The sequence below is a fragment of the Kogia breviceps genome, chromosome 16 (genome assembly GCF_026419965.1).
Source record: "Kogia breviceps isolate mKogBre1 chromosome 16, mKogBre1 haplotype 1, whole genome shotgun sequence".
In the NCBI taxonomy this organism is placed as follows: domain Eukaryota; kingdom Metazoa; phylum Chordata; class Mammalia; order Artiodactyla; family Physeteridae; genus Kogia; species Kogia breviceps.
In genome coordinates, this window is record NC_081325.1 from 53012178 (window position 1) to 53034488 (window position 22311).

The window sequence follows — 22311 nt, forward strand, 5'->3', positions numbered from 1 at the left end:
CTAAAGCATTTTTTTCTTTGCTTTTGTTCTGTTTTGTTTTCGTTTGTCTTTATTTGTCTAGTTTTTGGTGGTTGGTAGGTTTTTTTTGTACATAGCTCCTTGGTCCCCAGTTGATTTCGATAAGTGTCTCTGGTCAAAAACAGTTTCCCTACCCTTCCCGAGTCTCCCCCCACCCTCACCCCCAGAGCCATCCTGCTCCTCAGAACCCCTCCTCCAGTCTCCGCTTTCCTTCCCCCCGACTCCACACTCTCACAAACGCCCCCTCGTCTCCCCCCTGCCCTTCTCTCCGGTGTCCACACCCGGCACCCAAGTCCTCCAGGCTGGGGAGGATAAGGGCAGGGAGAGCAGAGACGAGGTGGAGGCGAGCGCTCGAGGAGGGACTCCCCAAATGCAAGCAGGACAACGGACACTAAATCTGGGGGGAAACAGGCCCGGGGAAAGCCCCCCGAAATGCCCCTTCGGCTCCCCGCTCTGCCCCGCCCGGTACACCTCCCATCCCCCTCAGTAAGTGGCGGAGAATTTCATCCGCTTCTGCTTCTGTCTCTGGTTGCAAAACCACACCCGCACCACGTTCTTTTTGAGGTCCAGTTTCTCGGCGATGGCGGCGATCTTCTCGGACGAGGGCCGGGGCTGTACGGCGAAGTAGGCCTCGAGCGAGCGCTTCTCGGGCGCGGCGATGGAAGTCCGCTTGCGCTTCTTCTCGCCACCGTTGAAGAGCTCGGGCTTGTTCATTTTCTCGCGCTGTGCGCCCTCGGCTTCCTCCAGCCACGCCTGCAGGATGGGCTTGAGCGCGATCATGTTGTTGTGCGAGAGCGTGAGCGACTCGAACCTGCAGATGGTGCTCTGGCTGAGCGAGCCCACGCCCGGGATCTTGAGGTTGGCCAGCGCCGAGCCCACGTCGGCCTGCGTCACACCCAGCTTGATGCGCCGCTGCTTGAAGCGCTCGGCGAACGCCTCGAGCTCGCGCGGGTCCGTGTCCGAGTCGCAGATGGACGCCAGGCCCGCCGCGCCCACCACGGCCGCCGCCGCCGACGCCGCCGCCACCTGCCCGGCCGCCGCCGCCGCAGCCGCCGCCGCCGCCGCGCCGTGGTGCGCCGCTGCCGCCACCAGCCCGGGGTGCGGCAGCCCCGACGGCATGTTCATGGCGGCCGCCGCCGCCGGGTGCGACAGGTGGCCCAGGCCGTGCATGTGCGGATGAGGATGCGCCGAGCCGCCCAGCAGCCCGCCGCCCGGGCCCCCACCACCGCCCCCCGGGCCGCCGCCGCCCGGGCCGCCGCCGCCCCCGGGGCCGCCACCGCCTGGGCCGCCGCCGCCCCCCGGGCCGCCGCCGCCCCCCGGGCCGTCGTGGGCGCCGCCGCCGCCGCCCGCCGCGCCCGCGCCGCCCGCGCCGGCCATGAGCGCGAGCGAGGGCGACGAGATGTGGTCCAGCAGGTCACCGGGCTCGAGCGCCTGGTGGTGATGGTGGTGGTGGTGGTGATGCGCCAGCGGCACGGTGGACGTGGACGTGCATGGCACGCTGTTCATCGTGTGGTACGTGGCGTCCGGCTTGAACGGGTGGCTCTTGCCCTGGGACACGGCGATGTCCACCGCCGCCAGCGCCTCGGCCCGCGCCAGCAGCGTTTCGTCTAGGCTGGCGAAGAGGTTGCTCTGCAGCTGCAGGCGACACAAACCAAACCAAAAAAAAAAAAAAAAAAAAAAAAAACCCACAAAACCAAAAAAAGCAAAAACACAGAACAACCACACACAAGCCGGAAAGCACGACAAGCAAAAGGCAAACACAAAGCAAGCAAAATAATAACGACGAGGGTGGGGATAGTGGAGACCGGGAAAGACAGAACAGGGACACATTGGGGACGAGACAGGGGGTCAGATGAGAAGGTACGGGAGTGTGAGGAGAGGGGCAGATGCGGAGGAGAGGGGGACACAGGAACACATTCCGGGGACGGGCGTGGGAGACGGGAAAGGAGGGGGAAAGAAGAAGAAGTGCAGATGTAACTCGCAGCTGGGGACCCGGGTCACGCACCCGAACACGCACAGAGAACGCCTTTCCAAGGCATGAAATTAACAGGAAAGAGTGGAGGGAAGTCGAAACTCATGGCCCCAGCGCTCCCCACTCCGATCGCTGGCGCCCGACACCGAGGCAGAGGCGACGGGAACACGACACTAAGCGCCACCGTACAAAGCCTGCCTCGCAGCCGGACTCTTCTAAAACTCCCTGCCCGCAAATCCCCGCACCGGGACCTGTACACACATCAGCACCCGACATGCAGCGTCTCGGAGACGGGGAGGGGGCGGGCGCGCGGGCCGGGTCCGCGGGCATGGGGCGCTTACCGGCGGCGTGGGCAGGCAGGCCCGCCGGATGGCCTCGGAGCTGGAGTGCAGCGACGGGTACTTGTGCTCAGGGAGGGTGGGATGCATGGCAAAGTGAGGCTGCTTGCTGTTCATGGACATCATCTTGATGGCTTGGCATGTAAATCCACAAACACTCCGAAAGTCCGCGGGAAAGTGCGCACGCCGGCTCCCCCGGCCTCCCTTCGGAGGCTGCAGCCGCGGAGGCTGGCGGCGCGGAGGCGGCGGACGCGCCGAGGGCCGCTGCTGCTTCTGCTGCCGCCGCCGCTGCCCGGCGCTCCTTTGACCGCGCAGACCGCCGCGCACCGGCCTCGCGATCCCACTTCTCCGAGAGCTCTAGCCCCGTGCGCCGACGGGATGCACTCCTCTTACACCTGAGCCCCAATTCTCGCGGCCGGTCCGGGAAGCTATCGCGAGAGCTCGCGGGCCCACCGCGCTGACAGGCATCAGCTGTCTCCGTCTATCTGACGCGCGCTCTCCCTCTCGGCGGCACCGTGCGTCTGCGCGCGCGCGCGCGCGCGCGCTCTCCCGGCCGCGACCCGCGCGTGGGAGCCGCTCTTATAGTGACCACCAGCAAGGACAGCGCAGGTGATGCACCTGTAGCTACCCGGACATGCGCACTGCACTTCTCACCTTTCCCATCGCGGGTCTGGAAAGATCAAAAGGGCCAGCTATTGTCTGTCTGAGGGTAGGCACCTTTTAGGGGGAGAAAGACAAGATGCTCGCCAGCCCCTGGGTGGTTTCCCTCCCTCCTCCACACCCTCACCCTGATCGCAAGCCCTGAATATATGCGCATTACTTAGGCACACCTCCTCTCCGGGACGTCTAACAAGCTGTTATATAATGTATACAGCTGGGCATTTGTATGTTAAATTATGCCCGCGCATTCTTCCGTATGCAGTATAAATAACACAGAAATGCAGAAGGTGCTGTCTTTTGCGGCAAGAACCTGTTTCTTTCATGGTTTATAAATAGGTTCCTGGAGAATGAATAATCGCGGTGACAGACATTTGTTTGAAGCAGTCAGATGCTATTGATTTCCATATGATTTAATTTCCTCCGCATACTTTGTTGTTGTTGTTGTTGTTGTTGTGACTATAAGTGTGTCAGGCACCGACAGTGACAGCCACTTAGGAGCCACAAGGAGCGTGTGCTTTCTACTAGGGAACGGCTGGTTGTTGAAATGAAGTTGTGCATTTCTCTTATTGTTTGTCTCCTTTAACCGTGTACAAACCCACATTTCAAACGAGCTCCGGATGATCTGAGGCTTCTTGTAATCAAAAGGAAAAATAGTTAACAGGGTGTAGCTGGGATCCTTAGCTCTCTTCAGCGTACACACACACACATACACACACACACACACACACACACACACACACACTTTATGTTGGAAACTCCAGGAAAAGGAAGTAGCTTCAGAGAAAAGGGAATAAGATGTTGAAGAGAACTTTATTTTCCCTTCCATCGTTTTGGCTTGTTTGCCCACCACCCGCCCCCCCGACCCCAAGATACAGATACACAGACAGATGTATAGATGTGTATATATACACACACACATTTTTTTCTTCAGTAGGGAACAGAATCAAGCCAATTTATAGGAAAGCGTGATTAAAATATTAATTCAAACCAACTTAAAAGAACGGGGCCCAAGCTCTCGTCCAGCCTTTATTTATTTATTTTTTCTTATTGTGAAATCAAAACGTAAGAAGAATAAATCAATTAGCCAACCTGCTATGTGGCCCTTATGTGGCAGGCAGATCAAGGGCTTCCCGGGGAACCATAGTTCAGGTGCCCGAGTCCCCAGGGACTCAGCCCTTGCCCGGGGTGATAACAGCCCAGATGTTATCACATCTGCAGCGAGAGAGCTGGAGAACTGCAAGGGGCTGCTTATGGGAGGCAGAGATCAGATAAATAATCTTTCTGGTCTCTCCCACAACAAGGAGGTCTGTATTTCCGCCAAAGATTAGATCTCATTTCTATAAACCTAAATTTGCGTTCGCTTGAATCTTTTCTTTGGATAAACGCGTGCGTATTTAGCTGACATGCTCCCTACTCAAATTCCAAGAAGAGCCCAGAGGCGTCACCACGGCTTTTTTTTTTTCTTTTTTCTTTCTGTCTTTTCTTTTCTCTCTACCTTTCCCCCTCCCCCGACCCCCTTGCAGCCCGAGAGGGGAGTTAAGAAGGATGTTCACTTGCTAGTGTGAGAAGGAGCCTCGTTTCCATCCATTACGCGGTCCCTCGGGAGTGCTAAGTGCAACTTTATCTCTACGGGGAATGGACCACGTGCAGGACATCGCTGGAGGGAGCGAATGAGTCCTACGGTAGTCGTCGCACCGGGTGTCCAGGCTTAACTTAATCCTTCCTGACACCCACCGCGGCGGTTCCCTGAGCTCGCCTGCGTTAGGGGGTCGGGGGTTCGGGGTTGGGGGGAAGGAAGGGCCCCGCAGAGGATGAGCGCCTAGATCCTGTCTTCCCCTCCCCCCAGGGAAACGCTGGCTTTTAGGGACCCCAAAGAGTGCAGGGGAAACAAACGCAAATAGCACAGTTTGGGGGCCACATGGACTCTGAGACAGAGAGAGAGGTGAGCCCCTGAGTACCCGAAGCCCATCTCGGTTTACCCTCCAACACTGAGAGAGCGCCAATTAACCCAGCGGGGAGGTCCCTGGCCTGAGGTCAAGACTTCACCACCTTGTCCATACTCCTCTCCTAGCTCACTTCTTTTTGGACAAGCAGAGTCCCTGCCCAGCTTAGGGTGGGCTCAGACCTTTGCTCAGAATGTCTCACTTTCCCCCAGGGCTAGAAATAGGGCCCTGGGTACAATTCCCATCTCACTACCCCCCCTCACCCCACTAATGGATTGGAAGCCCATTTAGGGCACATCTGTGTCCACCCTGGCACTTAGGAAGGGTGCTTGTCACAGGGTGAAAATACCCCATAGAACAATACACGTGTGTAGGAAGGAAGAGACGGCAGACGGCGAGGGCCGGGAGAAAAACACAAAGAGAGTTCAGCAAGCCAGGACCAATGGGGAGTGGGGGGTAAGCAGGAAGATCACCGAAGGGGTCTCCTCTCTCCCTGAAAAGGAGATGCAGATTGGAACAGAAGGGCGTGCTGTCCCCACGCAGAGCTGTCTATCTTGATTCCAGCCAGCAATTTTTCCAAAGTCATTTATCTCATCCTTCCCTCGTTTACTTTCTACCCTACCTTCCTTCCTCAAATGCTTGCTGAGCACCAGTCTGGGCCAGGGCAAGACACTGGAGATAAAATGAGGTATAAAATACAGGCATCTGCCTTCGGACGGTGGCAGTCTATGAGAATGGGGTAGCTACAGGTAAAGGGGGTGTTTTATGGTACAGGTGTGACAGGTGCGATGAGAGGGAATTGTATAGAAATACCGGGTGGGGTAGGGGATGATGCTTGGAGAATTATCCTGTCACATCCCTGCTGGGCCTCAGCCCCAGGCTAGAGAGTGGGACACGGTGGTAGATCTGCCGGTACTTCCTTGGACCTTATCAAGCCTTTCCCTACTCTCCCCAGGGCAGTGAAAGGGAAGGGTGGTGGACTGGGGCTCAGTCCATCAATGTCACTGCTTTGTTTTCCGGGTGTGGCAAGTGCAGTAACTAGATGGCCCCTGCCAGAGCTAGTGATGCCCACGTGGGGTCTGAGCCTTGCTTGGCATAGAATCCTGGGCAGGTTGGGGTTTGTTTTTTTCTTTTTTTCTTCCTTCCTGTTTAATGACCAACACAGATTCCCTCCTCACCCGATCTCATAGCTTTGCATTTTATCAAGAGGGAGATAATGAATGCACAGCTATTGATTTCCAAGGAATTTCCGCCCCCAGGGATAGGGAGTCTATCATCTGGATCAGAAACACATTTCTTTCCCTCATTAATTAATTTTCTCCTCCTTCGTTGGCAGGCCCCACTTCACATTTCCTTTCGCAGCGCCTCTTTCCCGGGCTTAGGGAGCAGACGTTGGTAGGCTGGAGTGAAGACCCGCGGGAGAGGCGCAGCGCAAGGGCGGGACCGGCTGGGGGTGACTGCTGCTCGCCTTTAAGCACCCCGCCCCCTCCACAGCTGCCACTGGCTGGGCAGCCTTTCTTCTTCCGAAGCGGCGCGGGCAAAGTTAGCTTTGGACACAGCAGCCCCTACCTGCACGCCTCCCTCTCCCCAGCCCCACCTCTGGGCTTGAACCCGATTTATTTATCCGCATTCGGGGACGCCGGGGGACGGGGGAGGGGGGGAGCGGTGGTCCTGAGGAATGTGCACTGAAGTGAATGGAGATTGTGCGCGTACAGGAGAAGGGGATCGGGCCTCACGTTTTTGCCCAAACGCGGGGATCTGGAACAACATGCAAACCCGGGCGGCCCAAGACGGAGCTCCGCTCCTCGCAGATGCGCGCCGCCACGTTTCCTCCCGGCTGCCGCCCAGAAACTCGGCCCGTTCACCGCGCAGCCAGCGCCCTGCGCGGTGGAAGTCGCCAGAGCCTAGAGCCGGCCGGCTTCCGAGGCCGCTTGGGTTGTTTCAAGCGGTGGGAATGAACTGGCCAGCAGAGGACTAGGAGGCCTAGACTTGGGAGGGGGGCGGGGGGGAATGTCGGTTCTCGGAAGAGGGGCGGCACTTGGGAGGTCCGGCTCCCTTCCGCTCAGACACCCTCTGTCCGAAGGGTGGGACAGAGGAGGGACTAGTGCCCTGCTTTCGCTTCCCCTCCTGGCGGCCTTGCCAGCGTCAAACCTGGGCCGCTTTGCTCCTGGGTCTCTCTAAGCACTGACCCTTGCACATTCCGGTCCCGTCCCTCCCGAAGTGTGGGCACTGGGCTCCTCGCCCGCCCAGCCCTTAAAGCCGTCCTGGGAGGTCGCCCTGCCCTGTGCCACCGCTCAGCCCAAGGCGCGAGTTCACAGCCGCGCTCTCGTTGGCGAGAGCTGGGAGATTTCCCACAGGCCACTGTCCTTCCTTTCTACCCCGCTCTGCCCGCACCCGCGGCCGCTTGGCTCCCTCGGTCCCAAAGGCCGGGGTGGGTGAGTTATTGAGGCCGGTGGTGATCAGCTCCTGTGAGGCTCCCAGCTGGGATCTGCGGAGGAGGTTCTCGAGTACGCCGCTGGAAAACCCAGTGTTTTCGTTCTTCTGGCCATTTAATTCAAATGCCACTTCCGTTGGGAACATTTTCCTGGATGTCGAGCACCCCACTCCGAGATGTCCCTGATACACACACTTGGGTCCGAATGATACGGCAGTAAAGTTCACTGCCGGTCATTATCTCTCTTGGCGTTACATCTGTAGAGATCTAGGTGTATATATATATTATATATATAATATATATTTTTATATATATTATATATATATATAAAATCTCCACCCTAATCCCTCGGTGGACTTAAACCCACCTACCTTGTGAAAGCCCTAGGGATGATGTAGGACTACGTCTCCGTCCTAACAGGGGCACGGCCTCCCTCGCCCGCTAGTTGCCAGAACAAGTTTCACTGTCCAAGTGACAATGCTGGACCGCTATGCTTGGCCACCGGCCCCAGTGGTTTAGGTCCCAAGGGAAGCAGAGCTGCTCCCGCCCCGCCCAGGCCCCTTCCAGAAAGGGAGAACGCGCTGGTCAGAGAAGGGGCTTCGAGGTCTCCTGGTTACGAACAACAACGAACAAACCAACTCTACAGCAGACACGTCCGCCCCTGACCCCACGCGACGAGAGGGAAGTTGTGTCGCCTTCCTCTCCCCGGGGAGCCGCGGGCCCGCCGCTCCCACCCGGCCACACGCGCGCGTTGGTGGGAGGCAGCTCCGCTGGCGCCCAAGGACCGCAGAGGACCCCCAGGCCCCCGCGAGCGCAGTTCCGGGAACCGAGAGGCGAGCGCCCGTCACCCTCCGCAGGCTCGGCTCGGCCTGCAGGAGCGGGATCCCCAGGAGGGTCCAGACGCCCCGAGGAAGGCGCGAAGCCTCGAGTCCACACGCCGAAGTGCGGAGCTGGGTCCTGTCGCCCGGCTCCGAAGCTCGCAGGCGCCGCCGCCAGCCGCCCCTCCTCCCCGCCGCCTGCACAAATCAAAGCCCCTTGCGAGGGACTGGGAAATAGTTGCCTTGTCATGTAACACATTGCCCTGATTTATTATAAAATTTTAACGAAATCATGCATATTTTAACAGCCTTTAATCACTGCATGAAAATTTAATTCATGGACTGTAGCACGTTTAAATAAATGAAGTGTTAATTCATTAGGATTAATTAATTTGTTAAAGGATTGTGTGCAAGGTTAAGGTGGAAAGAAAACTCTTTGTTGGTTTCGCGTCTTAATCGCCAGGTTTCGCGAGTAGTAATAAAACGAAAGGAAACCGCAGAGCTGGCCCTTTCTTTGGGCGGGGCCCTGGCGGGAGCAGCTGAGAGCACCGTCAAGAGCGCGGGGAAACTCCGACCAGAGGGGCACCGGCAGATCTGTCCTCCCGGGAGAAGGGGGAGCGGCACTGGCTTCGAGAATCCGGGAAGGAGGGGTTCGCCGGAATCAGAGGAAGGAAAGCGGGATCGCAGCCGAGGCGGGCGGGCCAGACCTCACCTCCCCACCCCAGCACAAAGACGACCCAGTGGGTGAAGCGAGGTCGCGCCTTCCGGTCCTCGGAGCTCCAAGCCTTGGCTTAATGGACAGATGATGGGCCAGCCCTGCCACCTCCTGAGCCTTCTAGTCTTCTGGGAATCACAGTCTCGCCAGCAGGCCGCCGGTCCTGGCGGCGAGGCTGAGCCTAGGGTCTCAGGGGATGCTCGGAGAGAGGAGGCGGACCAAAGCCAAACTTGCCAGCTCAGGCTGGGGCAATCGGGAAACCTTTTCAATCAGGAGCCCTGATGTTAGGGAATGGTCCCTTCAGCACCTCTCAGACATCTGATGAATAGGCACCCCCTTGCAGGAGAGCGGACACAGGCGCAGAAGAGATGTCCTCTTCCGCATCAAACTCTTATTCATCCTTAAAGACCCAATAAAAATAGCACTTCCGTGAAGCAGCCTGGTTTCCTTTCTGCTCCACGCTATCCCCAATACAGACTTTTCTACTCACCAGTGTTATAAGAATTAAAATGGTCCAGAACTAGGTCCTCCTTCCTCACAGAAAGTCTCAGTAAATGCCTAAGTCAAATCTTTGCCCTATGGGAAATGGATGTTCACATCCCCCAATTATGTGTCACACTAGGCGCACACTTCTACACATTTGGTTAATGCAACTAACATTTATTAGAGGGGGTCTGCTCCCTGTTAAGACAAAGCAGACCTAGAAATCTACCTTGATTCAAGAAATGGAGCTTCAATCGAACTTATTCTAGGCTGCCTCTGTCATGTCAAACTGAAGACCATCCAAGCCGAAGCTTCAGATGGGTTCTTAAAAGAAAGCTGCAGCTTCCTCTCTCAGAGTGGGGTTCCGAGAATTAGGCAATAAATGTTCACTATGCACTCTGAGTTCACTGCTTAAAAGGTTTTCTCTCTGCCAAGTATTATTAAAAGGATCGGGTTACATCATGATAGGCAAAGACTTGTAGGACTCCCGCCAGTAGGTATGAAAGACCTTCTTATGAGGCCTTGGGAAACCCTTCTAAATAGGCCACACTCCATGAAACTAAATTGTTCTCTACAAATATCATTCACAGGTACAAAAGTGAGGGGGGAAAAGTCTAGTGCACGTATTACACTTTGAATTGAAAACCATTCAAGTATATAGAGACAGGTTCCTGAAACATCTTAAGAATCAAGACCGAACTTCTTCCCTTGTTCAGTGGTACCTTTAGAGGTTTCAAAACAGAGTAAATACAAATGAACTTAGAAGAAAACAGAGCAGATTTGAAATTAAGGGACTATGTATCTTCAAGTCTGACATTTTCAGTTTAAGTCTCAGTTGATCCATTAGAACAGGAAAAAGACTTGTCATTTTGGATGGGATGAAGATTTTAAAAATTAAAAGATAAACACTAAAGGTCATGTCAAAATAATATCTAACATCATGTCACATTCTCTTAGCCATAGCATTTTTAAAAGATGAGCAGTCAAAAGATACTGTTTTTATAAAGACATGAACGGATGTCTTTTCCCTTTATCACTAGTACATCTTTTTCTAACATAGCCTTAGTGCAAATTCATCTAAATGTCAGAGTTAATGTGAATCTTTATAAACTTAAAAGTGGCACACACACAACTCCCATCACTGAGCTTCCACTTAGTAGCAGACTTAGATCGAGGACACAGTCAGGAATTAAATGCTACTTGAAAAGAAACATGCTAATACTGCCAAAATACTACTTTAAAAAGAATCCTTGGAAACTTCAAACCCATTCATCCTTTGGCCTATAAATATGAACTCCCATGCATCCCCTGCATGAGGGAGGAAGAGTACAAGGTCTGGAGTCAGAGGCCCAGCTCCAAGACAGGGCTCTAACCCCATTCTAGCTGTGTGACAACTAATGCTCAATTCACTTATTTGTAAACTGGGGAAAATTAATTCTTGGCTCACAGAGTTTGAAAAGAAGGTTACATGAGACACAGGTTAGCAAAGTACTCGGTTTCAATAAAAAGCATTTGTCTTGCTTTAGGGTGTGTATATATAATAGATATATTTTAAAGTGAGACCACCATATTTGTCATGACATTTCAGATTATGGTAAAGAGATTAAGAGTACAAATGAGAATGTGTCATTAGGGCTTCCCTGGTGGCGCTGTGGTTGAGAGTCCGCCTGCCAATGCAGGGGACACGGGTTCGTGCCCTGGTCCGGGAGGATCCCACATGCCGCGGAGCGGCTAGGCCCATGAGCCATGGCTGCTGAGCCTGTGCGTCCGTCCGGAGCCTGTGCTCCGCAGCGGGAGAGGCCGCAACAGTGAGAGGCCCGCAAAAAAAAAAAAAAAAAGAGAATGTGTCATTAAAATCAGATCCTGCGCAGATTAGTTCCTTAAACTGAGGAATGTCAGTTTCTTTTAAATTTAATATAATACATGAAATATTGTTTTGGAGAGAACGGAGCAGTGTTTCTGAAGCAGTTAGGAAATACTCTGGCCCAATAAAGACACGCTCACCCGGTTAGGCACTAATAAATCAGGTTACACACTCTGCATTTCCATGGCACAGTGTCAGTTTGTATTAAAAACTAACACACTCATGGTAAAAAAAAAAAAGAGTCACAGACAGAATTAGAGTGAGGTTTACCCCCAAATTTACTCTATTCAGAAAAATGTTAGATTTCTACATTGAATAGAATTTCAAATGCATATCCACATTGCCAAAGATATTTAAACTGCAATATCTCTGAAAGTATCCATTAGCTTAAACATTATCAGAAAGACAAAGTAATGCATAAATACTTACTGGAAAAAATATGATAGAACAAAAATTACGCTTTAGGGCTTCCCTTGTGGCACAGTGGTTGGGAATCTGCCTGCTAATGCAGGGGACACGGGTTCGAGCCCTGGTCTGGGAGGATCCCACATGCCGCGGAGCAACTAGGCCCGTGAGCCACAACTACTGAGCCTGCCCGTCTGGAGCCTGTGCTCTGCAACAACAGAGGCCGCGATAGTGAGAGGCCCGCGCACCGCGATGAAGAGTGGCCCCCGCTCGCCGCAACCAAAAAAACGAAGACCCAACACAGCAAAAATAAATTAATTAATAAACTGCTATCCCTAACATCTTCTAAAAAAAAAATTACACTTTATATTAAAGCCTCTTTGGGGGGAGGAGGCTCTTATTACTTCTAAAAGTAGAGGTCATGATTCTCCAAATCATAAAAGTGACTTTTTATACTTTTATGCTTTTGTTGAATCCTGAGTCTATTATAACAGAGGTCAGCAAATTTTTCTGTAAAAGGCCAAACAGTAAATATTTTAGGCTTTGTGGGCCATATGGTCTCTGTTAAGACTATTCAACTCTCCTGTTTCAGTGCAAAAGCAGTCCTAGATAAAATGTAAACAAAAATAAGTGCAGCCATGTTCTAATAATACTTTATGTAAAAGCACTGAAATTTGAATTTCATATCATTTTCCTGTGTTGTGAAATATTCTTTGGATTTTTAAAAGCCATTAAAAATCTATAAACCAGTTTTGGTTTACAGGCCTTTCACAAAAACAGGTACAGGCCAGAATCTGGACCACAGGCCATAGTCCACCAACCCCTATATTAAAAGATCAATAAAAAATGGTAAGTTTTACTGGTCTTTATAGGCTAATTCAACATGAGACAACATCAAGGATTACAGTGCTTATGACATCCTTTATTCAATTCACATAGAAAAGCATGCAGTATTACTGTAAAACAGTACAGTATTAATGTAAAATGTTCAGTGCACATTAGATAAACAAGTCATTAACATACAAACCATTTTTAAAGGCCTATGTGGGCATACCAAACATGTTTAGAATAATATACCTTTTCAGAGTCCAAATTAAAAATTGTGCTTAGCTCATCTATTCTCACCCCCTTCACACTCCTCATGAAAAAGTTTTTTGGGGCCTACATAAAAGATAATCTTTTAGCCAACTGAAACTTCTTTTTCTTAAGTAAGGAAAACAGTGCAAGCAAGAATGCTACCATGCATACAGTTTCCATGAAGAACAGTAACATGCAAACAAGAACTTTATCACTCCAAAGAAAGTTCCCCTGGGACATAATTGGATCAAGAACTTGGCAATGAGTGCTTCTGCACCTGTATATCTGAAAAGATGAAGCTACCATGTTTAGGCTCCTCCAAACACAACTGTTCCATGACTTCTTGCTAAAGAAAGCTCAATTTCTGATTTTCAACACACACAAAAAGATGAGTCAATGAAAGCTACCTGACATAAAACAAGTATTTTCATATAGAAAATGTATTCTTTCCTACTAGCAACACATTTTCACAAAAACTGGACGGAACACAATGTTAAAAATGCAAACATATACATAACACCTAAAAAAAAAAAAGTAGATGAGCATTGGACTAAGGTTCGAGTGCTATTTCTCCATCATGGCCTTGAATAAAAGTTAGGCTACCACTAAACATAAATAAAAAGGGGCAGGCAAAATAATTTCCACCCTAGGAAAAGCTTTAAAGAAACTCAACTGTCTTATGAGCAGTATGTGGACAACACCAAAATTTTTATTTAAAAAATCCAAGTTCTGAAGATAACTGAAGCTTACTAATAGGCCATTCTACCTGAATAGTTAAATCAAGATTCAAGAAAACAAAATATACCCAAACCAGATACGTATAATATTCATTAAAAAGAAACTCTCACCCTACCTTTTCTGGGCAAAAAGATCCCCAAATGAAAATGAAAAAGACTAAACTCTTCAAAATGAACAAAAGTATCCTGGGTACGGGCTAATGCACCATTCTGACTTGACACCTGATGAAAGATTATCAATTCAAAATGGTATAGAGCTTTTATGAGGGGAAAAAGTAACTTTAAAATCTTATATTCCTCTCAGGACAAAAACATAAATGACACCCTTCTAATGAGTCAACTTTTAGTTGCTTTTGATGGGCTGGCATTGGAAAGGCTGCTCTGGATTTTTCTTTTTGTTGATTGATTCACATTTTTATTCCTCTTTTCGGGCACAAAGGAAGCAGACCAAGGAGACTGAAGGTGGTTATGAAGACCATGCATCTCTGAGGACATCTTAAACAAAGATGACCCAAACCTTTGATCTTCAAATAGCCTGTGTGAACTGCTTAACAAAACACCCTGGGAAAACTCAGTCTGAAACAAACAGCTTGGGGGTTTGATTTCATTGGTTCCTGGGTTAGAACTGGGATGGAGTGAAAAATCTTCATTCATTTCCTGGTCAGATGGAGAGAGGAGAAAAAAAGAATTGGGTTTCCATTCATTTCCATTTTCTAACTGATCAGTAGTTAGAGAACCTTTAGAAAGGTTTGGTTTAGTTCTTTCTTCCAGTTTATCTGGTTCCTCAAGGAATTCACTGCATTGAGATGACTTTGCTAAGCCATCCAAATCCAATGACTTAAAACCGTTATTACAAGGGCTCTTGCTGTTGTCTGACTCGGACATCATTGAATCCAACTCCGAGATTTTGTCAAGGTAAGCTGCATCCATTGATGCTTCGCTGGATGTTCTTGTCCGATTCATTTCAAAGGAGCGGAGAGAATTCAACCTCTTGGATAAACATGAGCCTGATTTCTCACTCAATTTTGAAGAAATTTCTCCAACACAATTTGTTATCGTGTTCTCTTCTGAGCTTTCAAAATCCAAGCTGGGGGCATAGCTCGTGGAACAACAATCCCAAAACCCTGTCTTTGGGGAAGTAAAACATTCTGATTTCTTTTCACTTTCACTTCTATCATCTTCTGAAGAATCTTTATTACAAACATTCGGAGAATCACAAAAATCATCAAACACCAATTTTCTGAGATGGTTTGAGTGCTTTCTGGAACCTCCTGCTTTGACCACAGAGCTCTCTCTATTTTCTGGCGTACTGAGCTGAAGGCAACTAAGGGACAAAGGAGTACAGGGAGCTGGAAGATCATAGAGTTCTTCATCTTTGTAGGATACGCAATCACTTGGCTTATTACCCCATTCTCTTTCCAAATAAGTATCCATACTTGTATCTGTCACATCTAACATTATTTCCACCTGTTTGTGATATAAGTCTTTGTTCTTAGAACAATTTGGTTCTGTTGTGCTGGTGCTTTCCTGTCTGACAGAACTGCTAGAGGGTTTTGCCAGGTGTGAATTCAAGGCTGAGGAGCCAAGCTGCTTTCTGGCGCCATCACCTTGACTCTTGGATGCCATATCCCCCTCAGTGCCTTTGCCCCCCTTGCCATCTGTAGAAAGTGCTCTCTGACAAATGGAATTCATAGCTTCCTTCTCATCACTTGAATTTTTTAGCTGTGTAATTTGAGATTCTAGTTCCTCTATATATTTATCACTTCGTTCCAGGGCTTTCTTGAGGCGATTGGTTTCACGTTCATACTGTTCTACTTTGGACTGAAGAGCAGCTACTGTAAACCTTCCAAACCTGCAAAGGATGGAAGGATCGTTAACCTTATAGTTGAAGATTTTTTCTTTCCTTTTCAAAGTTTGAGTGCAAATTGTCTCTGCCCATTCTAATTTCACATAACAGTGATACTTCAGACCACTCAATGAACAGGATAAGAGCAATGACAGATGTAGTACCTTCAAAAGAGGGTTTCCCCATTTATGTACTAATGAGCATATGATAATAATGGCAAAGACCTAATAGGATACTTCTGTGGTCAAATCATACTAGTAGTAGCAGCAAGGCAGAAACTCACTGATAATTTCCCTCCGAAGAGCTGGCGCTATCAATTCAGCTCATATATGCATGAAGAGTTATACCCTAAAACAATGGCAAAGATTTATGATAACATTTGAACAGTGGTCCACATCTTGAAATATTTACATTCAATCATTTTCCTATCGTACAGCACTGTTTTACAATACATTCCTTATACAATGTCACCTTGTCAAACATAAAATGTCAATTTGAAATGCAGAAATCTTAGCAGTTCCAGAAGGAGTGGGTTTAAATACTTATTTGGACCCTTTCAAGTATAGCTACTCTTGATCTGAAGTTTTTACTTGGCCTTTCTGAATACTCGGCTTTAATTCATTTCAGTTCTACTTATTTTTGGCATTTCACAATTGTGTGGGACATCAATTTCATTTCTTCCAACTTTGAGATACAAAGTCAATGTTTCTGCTTCCAATATATTACATATAAAAACATTTTCACATTTTCTGAAAAGGAACATTTTGAAGAATAAATGAAAAAGAACACAACAAAAATTCACTCCTCTCACTTGGAATTATCTTGTTTCCACTATTCCTTAAGAATGGGTACTGGGGTACAGCTAAGAAAACAATTTTTGAGCCCCTAGTATGGCTCATGGTATATTTGGAGCCGACGATAAAAGGATCAGTAAGACTGTCCCAGCTCCAAGGGACATAAAGTATCTATCTTAAATTCTATCTGATCTGACTACCAAAGGAAATTTCATCTTTCAGGAAACTGCTTCTTATGAGTCAACAAACATAAGTCTTACATTCTAACCCCATGAAAAATAACTTCTCTCCACAAAAGTTCTTTTAAAAAGCTTTTTCTTAATCATCTTCTTGAGGACTTAAATATAGGCCCATCTTGAAGAATTCAGGGATTGTCTGTTTTAAGCAAGGTACTTGAGAAGGTGACTTCTAAAAATTGTTTTAATCTATGGGTTTATCTTTTTCTTTCTTTTTTCCCTAATTACAAAAGAATGATTACAATTAAGAAAATGTACTAAGTATTAAAAACTTAAAATGGAGAAGAAGCCACCAGTAACTGTACCTCTTTGCGTCAACAACTATATGTTGTATGACTCTCACTCAACGCCCATCACCTCCTCCTAAACTGTAGCCCAATTCACTCTCCAGCTCTCGCCTACAGGATCCCTGCTCTCGTCATGAAGGGAACAAAGCAGGGACAAAGGTAAATATAGATTCATAAAATCTCAGGGTTAGAAAGGGCCTTAAAAGACATGTTGCCAAATACTGACCTGCTCACTGCAATTAACTGATCTCCCAGAAAGAGCACACTCCCTTCAACCTCTAAAAATCAAAGCAAACACCACAGGTATAACAAAAACAAAAGCAACTTCAGTAACAAACCTCCTTGTTTTAAAGACAAAGTTTACTTACTATGAGTATTTAGTTAAATGAATGATGGGAGTTTTTCCTTTTTCACCAAAGAAAAATGTTTTGTTTTGTAAATGTAGTATTTGACAGAGTGGTAGTTTCTGCAAGAGAATTTTAAAAGGTGGACAAAGATCTTTAAGTTCATTCAGCAAAAACATCTGTGAGTTCTTGGGACTTCCCTGGTGGTCCAGTGGTTAAGACTCCCCACTTCCAATGCAGGGGGTTCAGGTTCAGTCCCTGGTCAGGGAACTAAGACCCCACGTACTGTGCAGTGTGGCCAAAAAGTAAAAAATAAATATTTGTGGGTTCTTGACTGTAACTACTCTGGCATGATCAAACAACCCACATATTTTTAAATGGAAAAACTATGTAGCATGTTTATTTAATGCAAACAGCAAAAGTGACAGCCTTAAATTTGCTTGCCAAGACAAAATTTGCTTTTTCTTAAGTGCAATTTTTATAATAAAACTATCCTCAGGGGCTTCCCTGGTGGCGCAGTGGTTGAGAGTCCGCCTGACAATGCAGGGGACGCGGGTTCGTGCCCCGGTCCGGGAAGATCCCACATGCCACGGAGCGGCTGGGCCCGTGAGCCATGGCCGCTGAGCCTGCGCATCCGGAGCCTGTGCTCCACAACCGGAGAGGCCACAACAGTGAGAGACCCGCGTACCGCAAAACAAAAACAAAAACAAAAACAAAAAAACAAAAAAAAACTATCCTCAGATGAAAAATAAAATCAAATGGTTTAAAATCAAATAATGTTACTAGATAGTAAGTCAGCTGTTACCAAAGGATGTCCTTGGGAACTCAAAGGCCTACATTAGAAGTAGTGACAAATAAGGAATGTTTCCCAAAATATTAGCAGCTTCTTATTCTAGATTTTAGTCTGGAATTTCAGACATAATATCATTTTAAGATGCTAATTTTTTTATTATTATGTTTTTAAAAGAAGTTAGTTAACAAATGTTCTGAGCTGAAGTCAAAATGATAGCCTAAGTATATTTTTTGTATTACTTCAGAGAGAAAGCTGAAGTGCCATGAGAACTAACAACAGAGGCCAGCAACTAAGCACATATGAGAGGGACAAGCAAGGAGGAGTCACTGATGGAGCCGGCTGTTTTCTAAAAGGTCAATGCCCTCAATTCCCCTAAGTTCTATTTCAATACTCTGCAAGTCTATAACACTTCAAATATTCAGACCTTTTTACCATTCTAATAAGGGAACTGTGCTGGTGGGCAAACTAAAAGAAATATATAGTGAAACCCAATGAACTGATCAATTAATTTATCAGTCCATGTAGCTTATCTGTTTTCTGTCTCTCTCTTCCCCATTACAGTATAAGCTCCAGGAAAGCAGGAATTATGGCTAGCTCCCTAGAACAATTCTCAGTACACAGTAGTTTCTCATTAAATATTTTTTGAATAGATGTTATTTTCTTACTTTAAGATACATCAGTGCCTTACATAAAGACAGAGCCAACATCACAGGATAATCCAAAGGTCCTTGGGCCTCTTTCACATGTAAGTATTATGAGTCACTATATTACTAAACTAAATGTTTCATACGTTTGACTGCTTATTTTCTTTTTTTCACTGACATCAGGGAAAGCAACAGAGAATGACATACATACACAGTATAGTTCTTTTTATCATACAGGCTTGCTGTTCTATACTCTACTCCATGCAAAAAAACTTTCCACTTTCACCTTAGCAAGAGAATGCAAACAGATGAGACTTTTGACATATTTTTAGCTTACCCTAGATACCAATATTAAATTTGGCAAGAGACAATTTACTTGATCATATAGAAATAACAATTAGAGATGCACACCTGATGCTGTACTTGCATGGATGAAAACAATGAGGATAAGAGCTTATTTAACTTTGGGTATTAATACTTAGTCACACTAATTCTAGATATTTCCAGACTACATAACATTAAATGAATCAATGCCAAGGCAAGCCAGAGGGATTTCTAATATCATTTACCACACTTCCTTTTCCTGCACAAATTTCAAAATGGAGTATTTTTATAAACATTCCATTAGAGACCAGAAGGCTTTGATTTTCAAAGCAGCAGCGATGGCCAAGGGCTTCATTATGTCAGAGAAAACATAAAGCAGTTTGGGGGCGCTGCATCTGATATCAGAAGTGTGCTTTGCTAAAATCTAAGGAGAAGCTTAAAGCATTTTTCATCTTGCAACATTAACTGCTGTATACATTCTGGCTGACAGCTCCCCTGTTCAAAAAGCTACATAGGTACGAGATCGGTCCTGTCCCTACTAGAAGTAAGAGAAATGAAAAGCCCTATTGGTTTGACCTCTGAGGTATTATAACTAGAGTAAGGGCATCTCTAATAATGATAAGTTCCCAAGACCACATTTTCTCATAGCTCATCACATAGGAGGAACAGGACGTGTTTGAAGGGTGTCAGAAGAAAGCAAATGTGGTAAAAGAATAAATGCCAGAACCAAGTGTCAAAAGAATTAACCTCTAGTGCTATGCAGCCATTAACTAGCTGTGAAACTTGAGTAATTTACTTTGCCCCTCTAGTTCTCAATGGCAGCCCCAACAAAAGGGATTAATGCAGCAAAGCCCAGTGGGTTGCTGGGACCACCAAACTTCAGAAACATCTTCTTGAGGAACAAGAGGGGCTCTGAGGAAGTGAGCCCCTCTGCCTTCCATGTACCTTTGATTTTATATCTTTTCCTTACTTACTACCTGAGGTAAGAGTGAAACAAAGTGAAAGCAGTCTTTGGATCTGGACCAGACTTTTGTGATACAGCCTACCTGATAGGTCTTCAATATCGAGGTCCTTGATAGTTTCAATATGCACAAATTTCAGTTACCACAGTTTAGTTAAATATCACCAGTCACTGAACAACATGGTTCAAATTTACCACATTATATTAACTGTGAGTAGCTGCATAAAGTAAGACTTCACTGCCAGCTTTTCAGTTCACAAAACACTATATAAACAACAGACCATATATCATGAACAGTGACCAATCAGGTCACTTCTCTCAAAGTCTGAAAGTGACTGTGCACCTGTTATTCACTTCACACACAGACAATAAAACATATAGTTGTGCTGTCACATGACATGGATAATCAAAAGACAGAACTAGCCAACAAAGATGAGGTATAGCAAAGAAATGGAAAAGTGATTAATGCCAGTAATAAAGTTAGAATCAAATGTAAGTGTAGAGAAGAATAGCTGACTGTGGGAATGTTGAAACTGTCACTATTTGAGAGACCCTAGGTAAGCCAGAGGAACTTGGGAAAGGTGAATTGTTGACATAAATGAAAAAAGTAGCTGTGTTGAAAAGGATAAAGATGTCTAGAGGAAGTGACAGGCTGGCAAAAAACTTCACATTAAAGCAACATGGAGCTATTTCACAATATTGAAAGCACAAAAGGATTAAATGTAAAGCTGATGCAAACTTAGGAATAGTTGTTGAAGCGTTAGAAAAGTTACTGCCTTCGTATCATAAGCTACATGCTAAGAAGGCAAGCACTATTCAAATTATTCTCCACAAAGAAATAAAACATTTCAATTCTCAATGTTTCTAATGTTTTAAATTATACTATAAAAATATTAATGTACTAAATAAGTATCAGTTTTACTATTTTTTCATCTTCATATACATTTATAACTGACAGTAAGAGATTTAATGTTTTGATAAAAATTATTAAAGTTTATAGAACACTTTGATTTTTCTCACTGATTATTGAGATTGCTTTGCATGGTTTTAGGTTGAATGGTCATTTTTATGATTCTATACAACCATGCAAAGTGAGGATTACCTGTACTAAAGTAATGCTTGGTATGTGGGAAAACCAAGTCAACTTAAGTGAGTCTCAACAATTGTTTTTTAAAGAACTGTTACATTTATCTAAGAAAAGAATGACCGAGGCATACAGTAAATTTTATTGCAGAGTTGCCTGGCTATATAGCTGCAGTTGCGTATCTTCTCTTTCCCTGACTTATGGAGATACTAGGAAAGTATCTTCTTTACTTAAAACATGGAAGAGAGATAAAAGTTTTAGGGGAAAAAGTTTTCTATCGTTCCTTTCTGTTTCCTAAGTATTTTCTCCTACAGCATAATGTATGGGTTAAAGATTCCTTAAGTTTGCAAATGCCTCTTTTTGATTACACAGAACTTAAGTGAGTAGTTTGTAGTATGAGCTCTTTAGGATCTGAGTTTGGGTGGGACTGGGAAGGAAAGGGGGAGGTCCAGTGCTGTGCTCTGCTATATGCATGTGTGTACAGGATGGGGAGGAGGCGTATTCCAGGGAAAGAATACAGGGAGGACCAGCAATGTTCGCAGCTCAAAACTGTATTTGGTGGGGGGGGCCTTTCTCTCACCTGCTCCCAATGAGCTGTTTGTACGTTACCCATATCTATTCTCATCCCTGTGTATGTATCAGGAGGATGGGGGAAAGAGTTCTGTCTTTAAACTACTAGAGAAGCTTTGGAAAGTGCCCTATACATTTTCATCCACTGCTGAACCAGATGACTTGCCAGTGTTTCTTCAAGAGAGTTTTCTCTGTTTAAAATGAAACAGTTATGAAAATGTTACATTCCTAGAGAATTTGTTAATCATAAAAGTACTGTCTATGGCCAATCCTTGTCACACTAGTTGAGTTCACAAAAATATATTAAACAACATGAGGCATACCAAAAGAGAACAGGAAAAACCTCTTCCCTCCTGAAGACTCAAGACAATGTTTCTATTCCCTGGCCCAACATCCAAATAAATAAATAAATAAAGGCAAGTGAACTCTGGGGATGGAAATTACCAAAAGTAAATGTAACAGATAAATCTTCCACAATGCTGTGACTACTAACGACAACACTGGTGACAGTAACAGCAGCAGCCACAATTCATTGAAAGTTTACTTGTGTCAAGAACATTGCTATATGCTTGATATATATTAACTTACCTAATTTAACTGTCATGTTAACTTTATGAAGTAAGATCTATTATTCTTATTTTAAAGATGAAAAATGAGACGTTTAAAAAGGTTGTCTCCTCTTCCAGGTTATGCAGAAAGGAAGCAGTAAGAAGCCAAGTCTGTCTGAGTCCAAACACCATGTATGAAGCCATATGAGATGCTTGAACATGAGATCCCTTCTTAAGTAATGTCAGCACCTATTTATACTATGACATAGTACAAAATGCAAGCATGTCTACTGAGTGCCAAGTCTGTAATATATGGTCAAGGGACTAGAACTGTTGTAGTATTTATTAATACATACATTTGCATTAGAAATATGGAGAGGAAATAACAAGATGTAGAAATACATTCAGATACGTAT

General features: G+C 46.2%; 2 protein-coding genes across 3 annotated transcripts in view; both read right to left on the reverse strand.

Annotated features, from left to right (window-relative positions):
• Window positions 1-501: 501 nt before the first annotated feature.
• Window positions 502-2567, reverse strand: POU4F1 (POU class 4 homeobox 1). Its single transcript, XM_059042371.2, has 2 exons — window positions 2332-2567; window positions 502-1653 (listed from the first exon to the last, which is right to left on the reverse strand). Exons 1-2 carry the CDS (start codon window positions 2452-2454, stop codon window positions 502-504), a joined length of 1275 nt encoding a protein of 424 aa, XP_058898354.1. The 5' UTR covers window positions 2455-2567.
• A 9990-nt stretch (window positions 2568-12557) lies between these two features.
• The window catches only part of OBI1 (ORC ubiquitin ligase 1), a 45196-nt gene continuing 35442 nt past the window's right edge, over window positions 12558-22311 (reverse strand). For both annotated transcript variants that reach the window (XM_059042369.2, XM_059042370.2), the window contains one exon: window positions 12558-15316. In XM_059042369.2, coding sequence (XP_058898352.1) covers window positions 13801-15316 — 1516 coding nt within the window. In that variant the 3' untranslated portion in view covers window positions 12558-13800. The remainder of the gene's footprint in view (window positions 15317-22311) is intronic.